General features: G+C 36.0%; 1 protein-coding gene across 2 annotated transcripts in view; it reads left to right on the plus strand.

Moving 5' to 3' along the window:
• Positions 1 to 23662, plus strand: part of LOC127832944 (two pore channel protein 1-like) — a 119505-nt gene that overhangs the window by 46401 nt on the left and 49442 nt on the right. For both annotated transcript variants that reach the window (XM_052358356.1, XM_052358357.1), the window contains exons 16-17: positions 10228 to 10300; positions 10878 to 10982. In XM_052358356.1, coding sequence (XP_052214316.1) covers positions 10228 to 10300; positions 10878 to 10982 — 178 coding nt within the window. The remainder of the gene's footprint in view (positions 1 to 10227; positions 10301 to 10877; positions 10983 to 23662) is intronic.

Consider the following 23662-nt stretch of genomic DNA (forward strand, 5'->3'; position numbering starts at 1 on the left):
TTCTTTCGTACATATCCGTCAATCCGAACATTATCCGGGAATGTGCAGAAAACTACGAATATTCTATAAATACGTTATAAAATACTAAATGTAGGATCCGTTAAAGAAAGACAACAAATATGGCCTGACATTGTACCTGACAGATTTCTCGTTTAAAGAAAAAGCAATTTGCTATATTGAAAGAGAACGATTAATAAAAGTGTTATTATTGTTCATATTAATGTGACTGGAGTTAATGATTAACGTCAACTAATGCATGGCAGTGTTGATATTTATGGAAATAAACACGATTCCTGGAAATACGATGTCAAACGGTTGAAAGTTTTGACCACTGTGAAGAATAACGTTTAGAACCCGTGTCACTTAGGCCTACAACATTTTATATTGTTGGTGAGAAGTAAAAGGGGATAAAGTGGATTTATGCTTGTGTGATGACTGTAGCCATGTGAACGGGTTATTGTACGGTAATACCCATCACGTAAAGAAGAGTCTTCAACTTTTCAAGAAAGGAATGCCTTGTTTTGCATCAACACAAAGCTCGGAACAGGAAGGTACATAGATTTATTTTTCAAGTATAACAGTTTCATTATTCATAATTGGAGTAAAGTAGATTTTTGTAGGAAAAGTACACCCTGTCAGTGATTTTTACCACATAATCAGGCTCATATTTGCTTTCATTTTGAAAACGTGCCATGTAAGGAAAAAGTGGGACGATTGAACTTTACCGGTACGCAACACTTAACATCAAACAGCGTACCCTAACCCTTAACACCTAACACATAACAACTAACGCAACACCTTATAATCCTATTTATCCTTTATATTTCCTTAGTATCGGGGGCTACCGCCCCCAAACCCCCGCTTTGTCAAAGTGGTAAACAACTGCGTACCGGTAAAGTTCAATCTAGCCGAAAAAGTTGTGTTGTAAATGCATGGAAATCAAGGACAGCATATTTGAATTTTATTACCAAGTATTGATGTTTTCCTCAAACAACAAAAAAGTATATTATGTCCCAAATTCAAAAATTACTATTCTGAAAATGATATATTTTTTGTGTGATCATCTATATATATACACATTCTTCATCCAAATGTTAATACCAAATACATGTATTATCCCTACTGGATATGTGGTGTTTACACTTACTTATTAATCCAGTTTAAAGAGGTTTATCATATAACATACTAGAAATGACATGCTATTTGGTGAATGTCTAAATAAATAAAAACGATGACGCATATCATAATGGATCATTTCACACTTCTCATGATACACTAATATCAGTTCTTACTCCTATACAAGTGCTTGTGTATTTGACATCTGTATATAATTATTTTGTTAAATAACTTGAAGAAAATGTTGTCAATTTATAGAAACAACTTTGAGAAGGCTTATTGAAGCCAAATTAATAAGAAAAGACCAAATATTTTTATTTTAACAAATACAAATGGTTAAAATTATTCATACACAATTTGCAATTGTGCATAATTTTGTTCGACTGAAACTTATTGATGATCTTATGAACCTGTCTGAATATAACTACATGTACTAGTCAAATATCAACTTGAACATTTCAGTGATACATTGTATGCTGATTACCTGTGCAGGAGGAAAATGAAACTGGACAGATTATGGACTCAAATTCAACCCTTAAAAAAGCTAGGAACTTGCAGTCACTGAGTGTTCTTGTTTACAGTCATGTGTTCAATGCTGCCACAACATAAATATTATAGCTGGCTCTGGACTCGACCTTATGCATCTTAAAATGATCTTTGAACGCAATGGTCTCAAGAACATTTTTATAATGAATAACGGTCAGCCCAGGGTCACCAATGCCAAGCGTCTTTTGGAGACACTTATTCCAACCTGTCGAAGTTCTTCAAAGAACTACCATGACAATCGTGTATATGTTTTGTTTGTCATAATAAGTTTAATGTTTAATATCACCAGTATCACGAGTCATTGATAAATTGATAAATCTATTTTCCTTTAAACGTGTTTGATTGAATGATTATATGTGCCTTGTTACTTAATTATTAATGTTTTTATTTCCCTGTAACATTTTCAAGTCTTATTTATAGAAGAACGCATTTCACGTGCGATTTCAAACAAGGTTAGCAAATCTCACTGCACTGAGTAGATTCCATCTCACACATGATATATGAGATGTATGTATTTTTATGGGTTTATTATAGGCTTTTCCTATTTTTTTATCTTTTTATAATAATTTTTGAACATTTAGCTCATCTTAATGCTCACATATAAAAATCTCAAATTCAGTATGGCGTTTCTTGAAAAGGGGGGGTAACCTTGATTGTAAAGCGGGAACTTTTGGTTTCACTGGTGACCCCCATTTTTAGCTTATTATTATAAAGCAATGTCTTTGCCATCAACTACTAGTTTCTGTATAGTTTTTTGTTCGTTTGTAAGTTTTTCATTGTTTGCAAAGTATTTTGTATTGTTTTCATTGTGTTCAACATGCTGTGCCCGTGCACGAAGTATTATGCCATCAAATTGTAGTTTTCAACTATGTAATACAAAATGTTCCTATTTTCGGAGTAAGTATAAAGATTTCCATTATTTTTATCTCTAATTATGCGTTAAGAACAATATTGAAATCACCTCCAACTAAAATGTTTTTATGTCCCCCACTATAGTAGTGGGGGACATATTGTTTTTGCCCTGTCTGTTGGTCCGTTGGTCTGTTGGTCTGTTTGCGCCAACTTTAACATTTTGCAATAACTTTTTCTATATTGAAGATAGCAACTTCATATTTGGCATGCATGTGTATCTCATGAAGCTGCACATTTTGAGTGGTGAAAGGTCAAGGTCATCCTTCAAGGTCAAAGGTCAAATATATGTGGTCAAAATCGCTCATTTTATGAATACTTTTGCAATATTGAAGATAGCAACTTGATATTTGGCATGCATGTGTATCTCATGGAGCTGCACATTTTGAGTGGTGAAAGGTCAAGGTCATCCTTCAAGGTCAGAGGTCAAATATATGTGGCCCAAATGGCTTATTTTATAAATACTTTTGCAATATTGAAGATAGCAACTTGATATTTGGCATGCATGTGTATCTCATGGAGCTGCACATTTTGAGTGGTGAAAGGTCAAGGTCAAGGTCATCCTTCAAGGTCAGAGGTCAAATATATGTGGCCCAAATCGCTTATTTTATGAATACTTTTGCAATATTGAAGATAGCAACTTGATATTTGGCATGCATGTGTATCTCATGGAGCTGCACATTTTGAGTGGTGAAAGGTCAAGGTCATCCTTCACAAGGTCAAGGTCATCCTTCAAGGTCAAACATCATATAGGGGGACATTGTGTTTCACAAACACATCTTGTTATCTTTGTTATTTATTTTATTGGAATGTAATGTTTCATAAAATTTGGATTCATCTATATTCAGGCCGTTAACATCTATTAATGTTAATTGTGTTTCGTGTATCATTATCCCCCGCCAGAGGCGGAGGGATATTGTTTTGGCGTTGTCCGTCCGTCCAGCTGTCCGTCCGGCACTTTTGTGTCCAGAGCCATATCTTGGAAGTGCTTTGGCGGATTTCATTGAAACTTAGTATGAGTATATATATGCATAATAGGATGATGCACGCCAAATGGCATTGTGACCATTTGTTAAAAACAGAGTTATGGCCCTTTGTATCTTTAAAAAATGAGTTTTACTATAGGCACTTTTGTGTCCGGAGCCATATCTTGGAAGTGCTTTGGCGGATTTCATTGAAACTTGGTATGTGTATATATATATATGCATAACAGGATGATGCACGTCAAATGGAATCGTACGCCATCTGTTAAAAACAGAGTTATGACCCTTTGTATCTTGAAAAAAATGCTTTTTACTATAGGCACTTTTGTGTCCGGAGCCATATCTTGGAAGTGCTTCGGCGGATTTCATTGAAACTTCGTATAAGTATATATATGCATAAGAGGATGATGCACGCCAAATGGCATTGTATACCATCTATCTGTTAAAAACAGAGTTATGGCCCTTTGTATCTTGAGAAAATGCTTTTTACTATAGGTACTTTTGTGTCCGGAGCCATATCTTGGAAGTGCTTTGGCGGTTTTCATTGAAACTTGGTATGAGTATATGTATGGATAAGAGGATGATGCACGCCATATGGCATTGTACACCATCTGTTATTAAGGGAGTTATGGCCCTTTGTATCTTGAAAAAAATGCATTTGTTTGTGTGTCGGCAGCCATATCTTGGAAGTGCTTTGGCTGATTTCATTGAAACTTGGAATGAGTATATATATTGATAAGATAATAATGCACGCCAAATGGCATTGTACATTATCTGTTAATAATGGATTTATGGCCCTTTTTATCTTGAAAAAATGCTTTTTTGAGTGTCAAATATAACACTTTTGTGTCCAGCAGCATATTGGCAGGGGATATCAATTCAACAAATTTGCTTTTATATCTATACTTGCTTTTTGTCTGCCAATTATTATTTCTTTCAAGTTATCCACTGTTATTCCTGTATTACTTTTGATCAGTAAAGTGATGCCTTGTTTATTTGTATGTTGTCCGCTAAGATAAATATCTCCGTCCCATGCACTTTTCAATGTTTGTGCGCAGGTACGTGTGATGTGATTTTCCTGTAAAAGACTTTTTTTCGTCAAACAATTTGAAAATTTAAGTGTGTTTGTCTTTGTTATTTAGCCCTTTTACATTTAGAGTACATATGTTAATATTCATACAAAAGGAGGAGAAATACATGCCACTTTTCTTGTTTCTAACATTTTAAAATCATTTTGTAGAGCTAGATTATTTGTTGATACTAAATTATGCAAAATTGTATTACGCTTTGACGTTAAAAACAATAACCTTCCATGTCCTACAGGTTGTTGATACAGGCTGTTCATTTAATTGATCTACCTACTTGTTCATTTATTACAATGGTATTGGTAACTATGCCCTGCCTTCATTTAAATTGATCTCGATACCATTTTTTAAACATTTCATTATCATTAACACTTTGCTTTCCGCGTGGTAAGACCACCATTGTAAAATGAATGTATAATTTAGTGAATTAGTTTAATGTGTTTGAATATCGTTCCAAAATATTTTATAACTCTTGTTAGTGATGCTATCAGATCCCGAACTTTTGTTATTTTGCATTTCTTTAAGAGCTAGTCCACATTCATATTCAGTTAGTAATCTGTCACATACTTCTTTTTCCTCTTCATTTAAAGCATGATGTGTTTTTTTACAGAGGGTGTTATTTTCGACATTCTTTCGTTTATAGTGTTTCAAAAAATAGGCTTGTTCTATTATTTGCACAATATTCATATTCTGTTTGAAATCCTTCACATACTTGTTATTCCTCTTCCTTTAAAGCATGATGTGTTATTTTACAGAGGTTGTTATTTTCGACATTCTTTCGTTTATAGTGTTTCGAAAAATAGGCTTCTTCTATTATTTGACTTTTATTTGCTATGTCTTTGCCATTAACTACTAGTCTGTGTATAGTTTTGTGTTCGCTTCTACGTTTTAAAATGTTTGCACAGTATTTTGTATTGTTTTCATTGTGTTCAACATGATGTGCCTGGCTCGAAGTATTATGCCATTGAGGTGTGTGTGATAAATTCCTTCTATTATAATTTTTTTTGTAAGAATTTCCTTCTTCAATGGAGGTGGTATAATTTGTGTTTCTTTTATGCATCTGTTTTTCAAGTGCTTCAATGACTTATGGCTTCATTTTCAAGTTTGTGTGATTGTTTTTTTTTTTTAGCTTACCTCAGCACAACGTGCTCATGGTGAGCTTTTGTGACCGCCTTTTGTGCGTCGTCTGTCGTGCAGCGTCAACATTTACCTTGTTAACACTTTAGAGGTCACATTTATTGTCCAATCTTCATGAAACTTAATCAGAACATGTGTCCCATTAATATCTTGGATGTGTTCGAAAATGCTTCTTGTTGTTGAAAAACCTGGGTGCCAGGGGGCGTGGCAGTTTTCCTAATATATTTATTGTAAAACCTTGTTAAGACTCTAGAAGTTACATTTTTTGTCCAATCATCATGAAATTTGGTCGGAATATGTGTCCCAATAAAATCTTTGACAAGTTCAAAAATGGTTCCGGTTGGAAGAAAAACATGGCCGCCAGGGGGCGGGGCAGTTTTCCTATTATGGCTATTAAGTAAAACTTGTTCACACTGTAGAAGTCAAAATTTTTGTCTAATCTTCATGAAACTTAGTCAGAACATTTGTTCTAATGATATCTTGGACGAGTTTGAATATGGTTCCGGTTGGTTGAAAAACATGGCTGCCAGGTGGCGTGGCAGTTTTTCCTTAAATGGCTACAGTAAAACCTTGTTATTAAACACTCTAGAAGTCACATTTTTAGTCCGTCAGAACATGTTTCCCAATAAAATCTTAAACGAGTTCGAAAATGATTCCAGTTGAATGAAAAAAATGGCCGCCTGTGGTCGTGGCAGTTTTCCTTATATATCTTTAGTGTATAGTAAAACCTTTTTAACACTCTAGAAGTCACATTTATTGTCCAATCTTCATGAAACTTAGTCAGAACATTTCTTCAGACCATATCTCGGATGCGTTTGAAAATGGTTCTGGTCTGTTGAAAAACATGGCTGCCAGGGGGCGGGCCATTTTTCCTTACATGGCTATAGTAAAACCTTGTTATAACACTAGAAGTCACATTTGTGGTCCAATGCCTATGAAACTTGGTCAGAATATTTGTACTAATGATATCTGGGCTCAGATCGAAAATGGTTGAGGTCCGTTTAAAAACATGGCCGCAAGGGGGCGTGGCATTTTTCCTTATATGGCTATTTAGTAATGTTAACACTAGAAGTCACACTAATTATCCAATCTTTATGAAACTTGATCAGAACATTTGTTCTAACAATAGCTCAGCTGAGTTTGAAAATTTGTTGAAAAATATTGCCGCCGGGGGGGGGGGGGGGGGGGGGCAGTTGTCCTTATATGGCTTTAGTGAAAACTTGTTGACGCTATATTAGCCTCATTTATTGGCCAGTCTACATGAAACTTGGTCAAAACATTATTTTGTCCCAATGAAATCTTAGCGAAGATTGAAACTGGGTCATATGAGATTAAAAAACTAGGTCACTGGGTCAAATATAAAAAAACATGTTGAAAGTCACTATATTGGTCTAATCTTCATGAATCAGCTTGCATTTGTCCAGAATAGTCTAGTTCCTTTTGCTCTCAGGTGAGCGCCTTAGGGCCTAACGGCCCTCTTGTTTTAAATGACGTGCATCTTATTGTTGTGTTAAGTATCTTGCCTTTAATTATTTCCCATAAGGTGTTTGGATTTGCATCTTTGTTATCTTAAACTGTATTGGTTATTACCTGTTATATTTGTGTTTGATATTGTGTATCTGTTCAGAAGCTATTATTTACTTTTAAAGTACCTTGGGCCTCTTTCAGGTTGTATTTCATGCAGTTAAAGTTCAACTATCGAGTGATCAGTCATAAATCCTGGTTTTATGTTGCATGTGTCGATAATGTTGCAAATAGACTCGCATATTTAAAAAAAATCTTATCTCCAAAATATTGCTGGTTTTGTGTTTGAGTGCCAGGTGAATTTTCTTTCATTATGATTAACTGTATGCCATATGTCTATCAAATTGTAGCTTTCAATTATGTTATTCAAAATGTTCCTTTTTTTGGAGTGAGTATAAAGATTTCCATTTCTTTTATCTCTAATAATGGGTTAAGAACATTATTGAAATCCTCTCCGACTATAATGTTCTTATCTTGGTTATTTATTATAACATTTGGATTCATCTATGTTCGGACCGTAAACGTTCATTAATTTTAATTGTGTTTCGTGTATTTTTATATCTATACTTGCTTGTCTGCCAATCATTATTTCGTTCAAGTAATCCACTATTCCTGTTTGACTTTTACTCAGACAAGCGATGCCTTGTTTATTTGTATGTTGTCCGCTAAGATAAATATCTCCGTCCCAACCACTTTTCATTGTTTTTGCTAAGGTATGTTTTAGGTGACTTTCCTGTATAAAAAAGACATATATTACTTTTTTTGTCTAACCGTTTGAAACTTTTAGTGCATTTGTCTTTGTTATTTAGCCCTAGTGCATTTACAGTACATATGTTAATACTCACACAAAAGGATGAGAATTGCATGATACCATTCTTGTTCCAAACATTTTAAAATCATTTTGTAGAGCTACATTATTAGTTAATAGTTCATTATGTCAAGTTATATTAAGCTTTGATGTTAAAAACAATTACCTTCAATGTTCTACAGGTTGTTGATACATTGTGTTCATTAAATTGATCTCAGCACTAAGTACTTGTTCATTTATTACTTGTTCATTTATTACGATGGTATTGGTAACTTTGCCCTGCCTTCAGATTGATCTCAAAACCATTTTCAAACATTTCATTATCATTAGCACTTTCCTTTCAAAATGCCATCATTTTCATTATATTGACTGAAAATAGTCTACCAGTCACACATAACTTAATTAATATCTCCCTTTTTAGCTCGACTTTTAGAACAAAACAAGAGCTATTGTCATATCCACGTAGTCGGCGTTCGCGTTTGTTTAGTTGTCTGTAAATGTCAATTTCCGCAAAGACTATCAAAGATATCCTCTTCAAACTTACAATACTTGCTCAATTTCGCCTGTTAAGTCCATACCGACAAGGCTGGTTACCATGTGACCTATATTTATGGAATTATCTGCCCTTGTTTTGACTTAGTACATAGAAATATTGTCAAATTCTCAACAAAAAATTTTCTCAAACATTGTCCAACCTTTCAACTTGACAGTCTGCATACTTATATAATATGATGACATGCAACTTCTGACAAAAGCACATAACTTGATCCTTCATATTTTACTAGTTATTACCGACTTACAATTTCTCAAACACTATCGAAGCTTTCAACTTCGAAGTCTATGCACTTGTAGAATATCAACACCTTCATCTACTGACAACAGAAGACAACTATTCACCATTTTGTAAGAGTTATTCCCCTTTTCCGACTTCAATTTCTCAATCATTAAAAGCTTTCAATTTGAAATTTAACACTCTTGTAGAATGATTATGTGATGACCTACTTCTATTGACATGAGGAAACTATTCCTCTTTTTGGATTTGAAACTTAGTCTGTGTCAAGCACTTGCATACCAGCGTCCTGCACCCGTTGGCAGTGCTCTTGTCAACACTTGATACTGCTTGTCCAGAGTATAAATGAGAAGCTTGACATCCGATTAACACTTCAGTTAAGAAACCTAGCCTTACTTATGAATCTTCCTCTTCATCTCTTAAAAATGTTTGTCTGTAAAATACAACCATAAATCTAATATTTAATTTAAACTTTTTCATGCATACATTGTTTTTATGCCCCCAAGGCAGGCATATGGTTTCTGAACTGTCTGTCCGAAAAATTATATACTTTTGCCATAACTTCCGTATACTACAGAATAATTTTTTCACTTGATATTTGTACACAACTCTTCTTTGATCAACACCTTCCCTCGGACATATTTCTTGATGACCTTGGCCCTTGAACTCAAAAGCCAAAACACCCAATAACTTAACATTCACCATAACTTTGTGGTTCATGATTGGATTTACTTTATTTTTGTCCATAACTCCCCTTTGGACAAGACCTTCCCACTGACCTATTTTATGATGACCTTAACCATTGAATGACCTTAGCTTAAAGGTCGAAGTGTTTAAAACTAGATAGACATATTAAGCACGAGTAACATATTAACCCTTCAACTTCATAACATCAGCTTACATGTACACTGTATCTGGCAGCAAAATAGTGTGGATCCGTTTACATTTACTTCAGTTTAGTCACTACACTTTTTTCCAAGCACCCTAAATCTAGCCCCAGGCCTTCTGCGCCTACGGCGCTTTGATGATATAAGGACTGATTTTGTGAGAATTACTGGAATATTAATTAGTTGAAGGAAGTTGTGCTGTTACTGTTGTTACAGCTACATTATAACTACATTGTATTATGAGTTAACGTCTCAAGAAGTGTGCTGTTCATGTTGTTCAATCCACTTTATACTTTTTATGAGTTTACATTAAAAAAATAAAGCTACATGAAGCTTAAAACAAATTTGTTTCTGCATTTTACAATCCTGACAAGAAGACAGAGCGGCCGGCGCGTAACAATATTATATTCTTGTATTGACTATTAAAAATAACTTGTTTCAGTATACACTTTGGAAGTCATCCTTAAAGTAATGGGCAAAGGTCCTGTGGAATATTTTACTAACCCTTGGGACATGTAAGTTTACTTATATTGTATTGTTTGTTTGTTTTGTAATTAAAAGGCTTAAATTTTCTGTGTTTTATTTATCAGTTAGTGTATATATCCTTTCAGATACATTGGCTGTAGTTGATACATACATATCATGTTTCATATAATGTATTTGTGTAATATTCTGTTTATACATTAAGTATAATCAAACATTTTCCATGACTTTCATTAAAATAATCTGTTTTTATCATTCTGCGTTTTTCAAGTCAATTCATACACACACAGACATCATATCATTTTGAGGCAATTTTGAAGAGTGAAAAGCATACAATTTTGTGACAAAAAACAATGAAATAAAGCATGAAGTTGTCTACTTAACATAAAGTTTGTAAAAAAATAATAAATCTTATAGTTAAAACTGAATATTGAGAATTGTTTAAAAAAACAATGGTTTATTTCTTGATTGATTATTTATTGCAACTTTAAAAATAGTGTACTATAATAACACTAATATGTAGACATGTTTCAAAGATAATTTATTTCACACATGTTGAAATAATGTAAAGAAAACTAATTGACTTTTCTTATATTCTGGGTGTTTCAGATTTGACTTCCTGGTTACAATGGCCAGTTTGGCTGGTATAATTGGGGAGACAGTTGCAGACAGTTTCTACTATATCATTATCTTGCGACCATTACGTTTGCTCAGGTACATGCATAAAAAAACTATATCTATATTTTTACACATACTTTTTGGTGTCAAAATGTGGTGTCCACAATTATCACTATATTTCTTGTTATTTGCTTCCATCTTAGGAATTGGATTTAATAGGAATAACACAAACATAAAAATGACAGTATTTCTTTCAATGTCTTAATTTATTACAGATTTATGGCTAATCTTGGTTCTTTGTTTTTCAATACAAGTATTTTCTATGAATGCCTCAACAGGTGTGATTTTGTGATCGCCATATGTCCGCTTTCCAGCATGCGGTGTCAACATTTGCCTGACTTACACAAAAGAGGCCACATTTATTGTTACATTGGCATAAAACTTCGGAAAAACATTTGTGGCTCCATACCGTTGAAAAATATTGTCGCCAGCAGGGCTGTTCTCCCTATATGGCTATAGTTAAACCTTGTTTTCACTGTAGATGTTACATTTTTAGTCAAATTGTTATGAAACTTGGTAGGAACATTTGTTCTAAGGATATCTTGTGCGAGTTTGAGTGGTCTGTTGAAAAACATGGCCACCAAAGAGTGGGCACTTTTCCTTATATGGCGACTGTAGCTAAAATAAAACCTTGTTTACACTGTTGAAGTTACATGTTAAGTCCAATTTTCATGAAAATTGATAGGAACATTTGTTTTAAGGATATATTGGCTGACTTTGAAAATGTCTTTGGTCAATTGGAAAACATAGCCATGATGGGGCAGGGCAGTTTTTCTTATATGGCTATCGTAGCTATAGTTTGATATCTGGGCTGAGATTGAAAAGTTCAGTTTAAAAACATGTCCACAAGGGGGCGGGGCAGTTTTCCGTATAGGGATATATAGTAAAACCTTGTTAACATTCCAGAAGTCATATTCCTGGCTCAAATTCATGAACGTTTGTCAGAACATTTGTTTACATGATATCAGTGCTGAGTTAAAAAATGGTTCCGCTCCATTGAAAAACATGGTAGCCATGGGGCAGGGCAGTTTACCATATGACTAGTTTTTAGGGCTGCAACGAATCCAAAAAATTTGTTCGCATCCGAATCCGAATCCAAATATGGTTTCTTACAGTTTTTCGGATCCGGATCCTTCAGATAAGAAAAAATGAGAATTTTCTGTCTCAATTAAAGAAATCAATGTTTTATAAGTATAATTTGACTTAAAAAACATTAAACATTTATTAACAAAAAACATAACAAAGTTCTCTTTTAACATTGTAACAATGTCAAAAAAAAGGAAACCTTAACACTCATTCACTTCATAGTTTGCTCGTTAACATTCACTTTTCACTGTTCATACAGTTTGATGTTTGTTTTCACAAAAATTAACATATCAACATTGTCCGGGTCAAGGCAAGCCCTATGAGCACTGACGAGGTCTCCTGCTGTAGAGAAAATTCCCTCATTGAGCACTGAGGTACCTTGCATCACAAGATAGCATTTAAACTTAGTACATGAAGAAAGATTCTTTCAAGACACTACATGATGCAGGAACATGCAATACCTCAATTTGACAGGTCGCGTAATTATGAAAAATTTACCTGAATATCATTTCAGCCACACTGGATCCCCTACCGTTGCTTTTAATACAACTCAGAAAGACAATAAGAATTGAAAACTTCTTTATTGCCATTAAGAATTGCATTTGAGATTTGTAAATCCTCCATCATTTCGAATTAGTTATGCTTTCGGCGCTCCCAATGACACTCTTATACAATAAAAGCTGAAGGATCTAGAATGATTTGCTATTTGACTGTCACACGTCAATAAATATCGACTATTATACGTATCTTTAATCTTTTAAACAGAACCAGTCTGTATAAAAAACAATACTCGTGAAAACAGCACTTGGTTACATACAACTATGAAAATAAATATTCAGAACCAAAATTTCCAAGAGTGGATCCGTACCCGCAAATCTGAAGTTGGATCCGATATCATCGGATATTTCGGGTACCCGTTGCAGCCTTACTAGTTATAACCCCACAAACAAAGTTTAGGGGGTTGTATAGATGTGAGTTTGTCGGTCGGTCAGTATTAAGTGTCCGCTCACTAATTCAAGTTGTTATCACTTGCCATAGGCGGAGGGATATTGTTTTGGCGTTGTCCGGCTGCCCATCCGGCTGTCCGTCCGTCCGTCACTTTTGTGTCCGGAGCCATATCTTGGAAGTGAATTGACGTATTTCATTGAAACTTCGTATGAGTATATATATGCATATGAGGATGATCACGCCAAATGGCATTGTACACCATCTGTTAAAACCAGAGTTATGGCCCTTTGTATCTTGAAAAAATGCTTTTTACTATAGGCACTTTTGTGTCCGGAGCCATATCTTGGAAGTGCTTTGGCGGATTTAATTGAAACTTGGTATGAGTATATATCCCCCGCCAGAGGCGGAGGGATATTGTTTTGGCGTTGTCCGGCTGTCCGTCCGTCAGTCACTTTTGTGTCCGGAGCCATATCTTGTTAACATATAGATTGACAAAGCACATCATCCGGTATATGGATAAGAGGATGATGCACGTCAAATGGCATTGCACACCATCCGTTAATAACGGAGTTATGGCCCTTTTTATCTTGAAAAAATGCTTTTTTTGTGTGTCCGAAGCCATACATGTATCTTGGAAGTGCTTTGGCAGATACATTGAAACTTGGTATGAGTATATATATATAATAAGATGATGCAGGCCTAATGGCATTGTACACCATCTGTTATGGCCCTTTGTATTTTGAAAAAATGCTTTTTTTAGTGTCAAATATAACAGTTTTGTGTCCGGAGCATATTGGCGGGGGATATCAATTCAACGAATTTGCTTGTTCTCATCAGATCTCCACCAAACTTGGTCAGATGTTGTATCTAGATAATGTCTAGGTCAGGTCGGTTCAAAAACTAGTTCACAGGGTTGTTTAGTGCGTTTTAAACATTGAGCATGGTGTCCTCTCTGTAATTCAAGTAGTTTTCATCCGAGCTTCACCAAACTTAGTCAGAAGTTGTATCTTGTTGATTTCTAGGCCAAGTTTGAATATGGGTCATGCCAGGTCAAAAACTAGGTCATGGGGTCACTTTGTGTGTTTTAAACATTGAGCACGGTGTCCGCTGTTTTTTGTGAAGAAAACATGCAAACTATTCTGTGTCAATGGGGCATGTGGGGGTATTCGTCAGGTCTGTGACAAAGCTCTAGTTTAATCTTGTTTACACTCTAGAAGTGAAAAAACAGTCCAGTATATTCATGAAACAAGCTTGAACTTGGTCATGTGAGCTCAGAACATAGGTCACTAAGACAAATTTGACAAAGGATCTTGATACTCTAGAAGTAACTTTCTTTGTCAAATCATCCTGAACTTCAGTCAGACGATTGTTCTTATGATATCTAAGCCAAGTTGAACAATAATATGGGGGTAAAAATTAAACATTAATGTTTTATAAAGGTAACTTTCATTATTTAGTTTCCTTAGTCCCAATAAGTAAGTTCCTCAGATGACCATGGCCCTCTTGTATGGCCCTCTTGTATCGATTTGTTAATTTGATTATCAAGAAGTAAATTTAATGATTTTTTAAAGATAATAAATGTTAAATGACTGTCTTCGAAAATAAACAGTAAGAACCACGCGTACTATAGAAAAGATAAAAATGCACATTACTTTCTCATTTTGGAATCACAGAAATGTCATTTCTTCATGATATTTGCTACAAGGAGGTTAGCAATGTTAAACACCTTTTGAATTACAACTTTAACTACGTCATCACCATTTATTGTAGATGTGCAAGGCACGTTTTATGCTCAGTTAACCACACAATTATTCGCTCATTAACCTGGCCATTTGTATAATTGAAGGATTACATGTTCTCAGTTTGCGGTGCAAACTACTTCCTCGTTTCTTTAGTGATTAAATTGACAATTTGAATCTTTTCATCACCTTGACGTTTTAAAAGCAGTGATCCGAATGTTCTAGAGTGATATGCCTTTAAACCTAGTCACGGGTGTGGCTGCTATTCATGTGACAAAGTGGTGAGGTGGTATTTTATGACAAAGATTATAAGCCAGACTAGCACCAAATAGTCCAAATATACCACTTACCAGTGTGTGTTTTTCACAATTAATTCTGAGAATGGGGTCAGCACCCTTTTGGATTTGGAAAAAATCAAGTTTGTTAACTAAAATTAATAGATTGGTTTTGCATTTTTTGCTCACCTGAGCACAACGTGTTCATGGTGAGCTTTTGTGATCGCTTTTTGTCCATCGTGCGTCGTCCGTCGTGCGAACTTGTGAACTTGTGTCCTTGTGAACTCTCTAGAGGCCACATTTATTGTCCAATCTTCATGAAATTTGGTAAGAAGATTGGTCTCAATGATATCTTGGATGAGTTCGAAAATGGTTACGTTTGCTTGAAAAACATGGCTGCCAAGGGGCGGGGCATTTTTCTTTTATGGCTAAATATGGCTATAGTAAAATCTTGTTAACACTCTAGAGGCAACATTTATAGTCCGATCTTTATGAAACTCTGTCAGAAGATTCATCGCATTAATATCTTAGACGAGTGTGAAAATGATGCTGGTTGGTTGAAAAACATGGCCACCATGGGGCAGGGCATTTTTCCTTATACGGCTATAGTAACACTTTGTTGACACTCAACAGGTCACATTTATTTTCCGATCATCATGAAACTTGGTCAAAAGATTTGTTACAATGATATCTTGGATGAGATGGAAAACAATTATGTTTGCTTGAAAAACATGGCTTCCAAGGGGCGGGGCATTTTTCCTTATATGGCTATAGTAAAATCTTGTTAACACTCTAGAGGCCACATTTACTGTCCAATCTTCAGTAAACTTGCTTAGAAGATTCAACCCGATAATATCTTGGAAGAGTTCAAAAATGATGCCGGTTGGTTGAATAAACATCGCTGCCAGGGGCTGGGGCATTTTTCCTAATATGGCTATAGTAAAACCTTGTTAACACTTTAAAGAGGCCACATTTATTTTCCGATCTTCATGAAACTTGGTCAGAAGATTTGTCCCAATAATATCTTGTTATCTCAGGGGAGCAACTTTGGGCCTTTCAGGCCCTCTTGTTTTGTTTGCGAACAATTTAAAAAAATTGCTAATTAAAGTGTTTTTGTTATTATGCCCCCCTTCGAAGAAGAGGGGGTATATTGCTTTGCTCATGTCAGTCTGTCGGTCCACCAGGTGGTTTCCGGATGATAACTCAAGAACGCTTACGCCTAGGATCATGAAACTTCATAGGAACATTGATCATGACTCGCAGATGACCCCTATTGATTTTGAGGTCACTAGGTCAAAGGTCAAGGTCACGGTGACCCAAAATAGTAAAATGGTTTCCGGATGATAACTCAAGAACGCTTATGCCTAGGATCATGAAACTTGATAGGTAGATTGATCAGGATTCGCAGATGACCCCTATTGATTTTCAGGTCACTAGGTCAAAGGTCAAGGTCACGGTGACCTGAAATAGTAAAATGGTTTCCGGATGATAACTCAAGAACGCTTATGCCTAGGATCATGAAACTTGATAGGTAGATTGATCAGGACTCGCAGATGACCCCTATTGATTTTCAGGTCACTAGGTCAAAGGTCAAGGTCACGGTGACCCGAAATAGTAAAATGGTTTCCGGATGATAACTCAAGAACGCTTATGCCTAGAATCATGAAACTTTATAGGTAGATTGATAATGACTGGCAGATGACCCCTATTGATTTTCAGGTCACTAGGTCAAAGGTCAAGGTCACGGTGACCCGAAATAGTAAAATGATTTCCAGATGATAACTCAAGAACGCTTATGCATAGGATCATGAAACTTGATAGGTAGATTGATAATGACTCGCAGATGACCCCTATTGATTTTCAGGTCACTTGGTCAAAGGTCAAGGTCACGGTGATCCGAAATAGTAAAATGGTTTCCAGATGATGACTCAATAATGCTTATGCCTAGAATCATGAAACTTGATAGGTAGATTGATCATGACTCGCAGTTGACCCCTATTGATTTTCAGGTCACTATATCAAAGGTCAAGATCAGTGACCCGAAATAGTAAAATGGTTTCCGGATGATAACTTAAGAACGCTTGTGGCTACGATCATGAAACTTCATAGGTACATTGATCATGACTCGCAGATGACCCCTATTGATTTTCAGGTCACTAGGTCAAAGGTCAAGGTCATGGTGACCCGAAATAGTAACATGGTTTCAGGATGGTAACTCAAGAACGCTTATGCTTTGGATCATGAAACTTCATAGGTACATTGATCATGACTCGCAGATGACCCCTATCGATTTTCAGGTCACTAGGTCAAAGGTCAAGGTCACAGTGACAAGAAACATATTCACACAATGGCTGTCACTACAACGTAGAGCCCATATGGGGGGGCATGCATGTTTTACAAACAGCCCTTGTTATATTTATTATGTTTCAACTCATCGAGTTAAATGGGAAAATCTACTAAATGTGGAAATATAATTAATTTATTTCTTGAATTTTGGAAACCTTCAAAATCAAATTTTTGAGTCAGTCCTTTGGGAAAATATGTTTTTATGTCCCCCATACTATAGTAGTGGGGGACATATTGTTTTTGCCCTGTCTGTTGGTTGGTCTGTTGGTTGGTTGGTTTGCGCCAGCTTTAACATTTTGCAATAACTTTTGCTATATTGAAGATAGCAACTTCATATTTGGCATGCATGTGTTTCTCATGAAGCTGCACATTTTGAGTGGTGACAGGTCAAGGTCATCCTTCAAAGTCAGAGGTCAAATATATGTGGCCAAAATTGCTCATTTTATGAATACTTTTGCAATACTGAAGATAGCAACTTCATATTTGGCATGCATGTGTATCTCATGGAGCTGCACATTTTGAGTGGTGAAAGGTCAAATTCAAGGTCATCCTCCAAGGTCAGAGGTCAAATATATGTGGCCCAAAGCGCTTATTTTATGAATACTTCTGCAATATTGAAGATAGCAACTTGATATTTGGCATGCATGTGTATCTCATGGAGCTGCACATTTTGAGTGGTGAATGGTCAAGGTCAAGGTCATCCTTCAAGGTCAGAGGTCAAATATATGTGGCCTAATTCGCTTATTTTATGAATACTTTTGCAATATTGAAGATAGCAACTTGATATTTGGCATGCATGTGTATCTCATGGAGCTGCACATTTTGAGTGGTGAAGGGTCAAGGTCATCCTTCAAGGTCAAACATCATATAGGGGGACATTGTGTTTCACAAACACATCTTGTTTGAGATAAGGAGGGGAGCCAAAATGTATGCCCTTTAGTTATTAAAAACCCTCCTCAGCCGTATGTTGGGGTCTGAGACAGTTTTTGCGTCACTGTTATCTTAAGGTAGGACACAAGTTTAAAATGATTGTGTTTTGTTTAAAGTGAAGTGAAGGGCACAATGAAATTATGAAACCTTGTTTTCACAGCACCCTAGGGCCTTTAACCCTCTTGTTAGCTCCACTGGCCAGAGGCCAGCGGGGCTTATGTCATGGTCCTGTGTCCGTCGTCCGTGCATCCGTGCGTGCGTTAACTTTTCCATAAAACTTCTTTTTCTCCTAAACTACTAGTCCAATTCTGATGAAATTTCACAGGACTATTCCTGGGGTGAACCTCTTTCAAATTTGTTCAAATTATGCCCCTGGGGTCAAATTTGACCCTGCCCCGGGTGTAAAAAAATAAAAATTTGCTGATATAAGGCCTATTTTGTGAAAACGTTCAAAATCTTATCGTCCATAATCATTGGGCCTAGGGCTATCAAATTTGGTATGTAGAGACATCTAATGGTCCTCTACCAAATTTCTTCAAATTATGCCCCTGGGGTCAAATTTGACCCTGACTCGGGGGTCACAAAATTGAACACATGCTTATGTAAGGCCTATTTTGTGAAAACTTTCAAAATCTACTCGTCCGTAACCATTGGGCCTAGGGCTAATAAATTTAGTATGTAGAGACATCTTATAGTCCTCTACCAAATTTCTTCAAATTTTGCCCTTGGGGTTGAACATATGCTTACAGTACAGCTCACGCAAAACAAACATATTCCCCGATCCGCGGAGTCAGACGCCATCTTGTGTTCACAGAGTCGACTCGGAATCGACTATCTGGTCGCCGAGTAGCCACGTCTGTCCGCCGAGGCACTCCGCATCTCGTCTCCGCGACTCGCCTCGGCATGATGCCGAGTTATTTGTTGATGATGTCGAGTCATTCGGCGGACAATCGTATTAATTATAATTTACAATGTACATGTACCTTGGATAGAAATGGACTCCGAGTTTCGCATCATTAAATTTATAACATGGAGCGTTACTACGTTGCGAAACAATTCACTACATAATACATTGACAATAAGGTTAACTGTTTCTTAACCCTTTCCCTGATAGATGCGTATAATCCCGAGTCTATCGTTTTCCCGATACATGCGTTTATGACTGTCATTATCGATACATGTGAATTTTCCCGTCTCTATCCATTACACGCTTATCCCATGTATTCCATTTTCAAATGCAAATTCTGATAAATACTGATGAGAAAAGTGCTCAAGAAAACTCATTAACACAGACATCCAACATTTTTCTAAAATATCAAATGAATTTCGGCATATGTTTCTAATAAAGATTTGATGAAATAGGTGTCCAATCGGGACAAGGGTAACACAAATAAATACATGTATATGCCCATGATATTTTCATGTCCAGTGTTTGTCTAAAACAAAAAGCGCCCGAAAATAGGCGTGGGTGAATTTATTGATACACAAAACTACGTAGCGCAGACAAGATTGTAAAACTTCGTAGTTAATTCCATTTGAGTATCGCGGTATCTCGCAAATGATTTTGACATTTTCCTGAATAAAATAAAAGTCAAAAACGCTGTTTCATTTTCATATTTTAGTTCGTTCAATATTGCAACAATTACTGTATTGTATCTGATTGCACACAAAGTGCCGTGTAAAGTTAATATTCTTTTACAACGACCAATAAACAGCGTCATCTATATTTAGATTTTATGCAACATGTATAAGTCATTTTCTGAAAATTGGGAGAAAGGAAAAGCGATTTTTCGAAAATAAAGCAACGTTTTTTTTTCCATTTAATTTGTCATAATTATTTATATTTTGTTTTGTCGGTGTATGTTTGATTGGTTCTCATTTGTTTTAAGCAAATCTTATGAAAAAAATATCGTAATGGTAAATGTCTCGTTTCCGAGATCATATACGAGAATTACTTCGATATGTTTACTGATAAATTATGTTTTTGACAGACGTCACGTGCTTATCTAAAGTGTGTGTTTTTGTAATGCACGGGATATTGGATTATCGGTGCTTGATTGAGCAATAAAACAAAGACGCAGTCGGCGGTTTTCAGAAGGCCTTTTGTACTGACCAACATAATAATAAATAGTGCACGTGCCTATCTAACATATAGGGATAAAACACACGGGAGACTAGACACTTTGTGCTTGTTTGGGCCATAACCGGTGGTTATTTTCAGTAGCACACGTGTCCAGAAACTAACGAAACGAGTTCGGGTAATAAAGCACTGAGATTATGATCTGAAAACTGCATGGAGTCTGAAATGAAATAAAATGCCGACAAATCAAAAGATTAACCGCCTAATGTTTCAGTATATAAAAAAAATGCCGACAAATCAAAAGATTAACCGCCTAATGTTTCAGAATAAAATTCGATATTTTAAGGCGGGGTTCTCACTGCATTTCCTTTTGCATTCGCATACGCTTGTATTACTTGTTATATCCACGTATTATTTGCACAGTTTTATTAAAATTACAATGAAAATGCTCACGCTTTCCAGGCAGATAACGTGATATTACACAAGTCATCTTTATTTTCGCGCAATTTCTAAGAGAACAGCAGATTAACAAGTGTATTTAATTGTCACAATAACGATACTGTTTTGCGTCGCAATATTATTTATGTAGTCACATTTATGCCGAGTTTAATGTTTCAATATATTGCCCGATAATTTTGTTTATTAAATTTATATTGAGATGCAACATGTACATGGCCATTTCTGAAAATCGGGACGAAGTGAAAGTAATCATTTTTAAATATAAACGAATATAAGTTTTTATTAAAATTGTCAACATTATTTATATTTGTTTTCTATGTGTATAGTTGTTTGGTTCTCATATGTATTTTCACAAATCTTATGATACTCAATACGTTATTTTCGATGTTTAAAGCAAATCTTGTTTCCGAGATCATGTTCGGGATTAAACTGTGTAAGGTTCATTGATATGGTTATAATGACCTACAAAATCATTATGTATAAAGTTCCGTATGCAGAGAAGCTGACCAAAGGTTTACACGATCACGCAGAAGTAAACATATCAACGTATTATTTGTATCTGTTTCTAATAATCGTTTATGTAAAAAATATTTAACATGTGTTGTAGTATATAATAAATATTTGTATTTTTTTCGGCGAACCGCTGCATGTTAAGACGCGGCGTGATGCCGCGGATCGATGCAGAGGCATGAACAGACGCGGCGTAACTCCGCGAATCATCGCGGAGTGCCTCGGCATGATGCCGAGGGAATACTCATTGTGGATGCGGAGTAATTTCGAAAACAAAAGAGTGTGTCCGCAGCATAGCCGCGGATTTTGTTGGTTTTGCGTGAGCTGTACTGTATATAAGGCCTATTTTGTGAAAACTTTCAAAATATTCTCGTCCATAACCGTTGGGCCTAGGGCTATTAAATTTGGTATGTAGAGACATCTAGTAGTCCTCTGCCAAATTTTTTTCAAATTATGCCCCTGGGATCAAATTTGACCCTGCCGCGGGGGTAACAAAATTGAACATATGCTTATATAAGGCCTATTTTGTGAAAACTTTCAAAATCTGCTCGTCCATAACCATTTGGCCTAGGTCTATCAAATTTGGTATGTAGAGACATCTTATAGTCCTCTACTAAATTTCTTCAAATTATGCCCCTGGGGTCAAATTTGACCCTGCCCCGGGGGTCACAAAATTGAACATATGCTTATATGAGGCCTACTTTGTGAAAACTTTCAAAAACCTCTCGTCCATAACCATTGGGCCTAGGGCTATCAAATTTGGTATTTAGAGACATCTAATAGTCCTCTACCAAATTTCGTCAAATTATGCCCCTGGGGTTAAAATTGACCCTGCCCTGGGGGCCACAAAATTGAACATATGCTTATATAAGGCCTATTTTGTGAAAACTTTCAAAATCTGCTCGTCCATAACCATTTGGCCTAGGGCTAATAAATTTAGTATGTAGAGACATCTTATAGTCCTCTACCAAATTTCTTCAAATTATGCCCCAGGGGTCAAATTTGACCCTGCCCCGGGGTCACAAAATTGATCATATGCTTATATAGGGTCTATTTTGTGAAAACTTTTTAAATCTTTCTGTCCATAACCATTGGGCCTAGGGCTACCAAATTTGGTATGTAGTGACATCTTATAGTCCTCTACCAAGTTTTTTCAAAGTATGCCCCTTGGGTCAAGTTTGACCTTGCCCCGAGGGTCACAAAATTGAACATATGCTTATATAAGGCCTATTGTGGAAAGACTTTCCAAAAATCTTTTTGTCCATAGCGGTATGGCATAGGACTACCAAATTTGGTATGTAGTGACATGTAATAGTTCTCTTCTTAGTTTGTTCAAATTATGCCCCTGGGGTCAAATTTGAAACTGCCCCGGGTGTCACAAAATTGAATACTAGTATATACTTATAAAGGGCTTATTTTGTGAAAACTTTAAAAACTTCTTTTTCATAACCATTGGGTGTAGGGCTACAAAATTTGGTATGTAGTGACATCTTATAGTTCTCTACCAAGTTTGTTCAAATTATGCCCCTTGGGTCAAATTTGACCCTGCCCCGAGGGTCTAAAAATTGAACATACGCTTATACAAGGCCTATTTTGTGAAAACTTTAAAAATCTTCTCGTCCATAAACGTTGGGCCTAGAGCTACTAAATTTGGTATGTAGGTAAATCTTATAATTCTCTACCAAGTTTGTTCAAATTATGCCCCTGGGGTCAAATTTGACCCTGCCCCAGGGGATCAAAAAAATGGAACATATGCTGATATAAGGCCTATTTTGTGTAAACTTCAAAAATCTTTCTGTCCATAACCATCCAGCCTAGGGCTTTAAAATTATGTATGTAGTGACATCTTATAGTCCTCTACCAAATTTGTTCAAATTTTATCCCTTGGGTCAAATTTTAACCTGCCCCGGGGGTCACAAAATTGAACATATGCTAATATATTGCCTATTTTGTGAAAACTTTAAAAAACATCTTGTCCATAATCATTAGGCCTAGGGCTACACAATTTGGTATGTAGTGACATTGTATAGTCCTCCACTTTGATTGTTCAAATTTTACCCCAGGAGTCAAATTTGACCCTGCCCCGGCGGCCACAAAATCGATTATATGCTTATATAGTGCCTATTTTGTGAAAACTTTAAAAATTCTCTTGTCCTTAACCATAAGGCATAGGGCTACCAAATTTGGCATGTAGTGACATCTAACAGTTTTCTACCAAGTTTGTTCAAATAATGCCCCTGGGGTCAAATTTGACCCTGCCCCGGGGGGTCACAAAACTGAACATACGCTTATTTGGGGCCTATTTTGTGAAAACTTTAAAAATCTTCTTGTCCATAACCATTG

This window comes from Dreissena polymorpha, chromosome 1 (genome assembly GCF_020536995.1).
Source record: "Dreissena polymorpha isolate Duluth1 chromosome 1, UMN_Dpol_1.0, whole genome shotgun sequence".
NCBI classification, from domain to species: Eukaryota; Metazoa; Mollusca; class Bivalvia; order Myida; family Dreissenidae; genus Dreissena; species Dreissena polymorpha.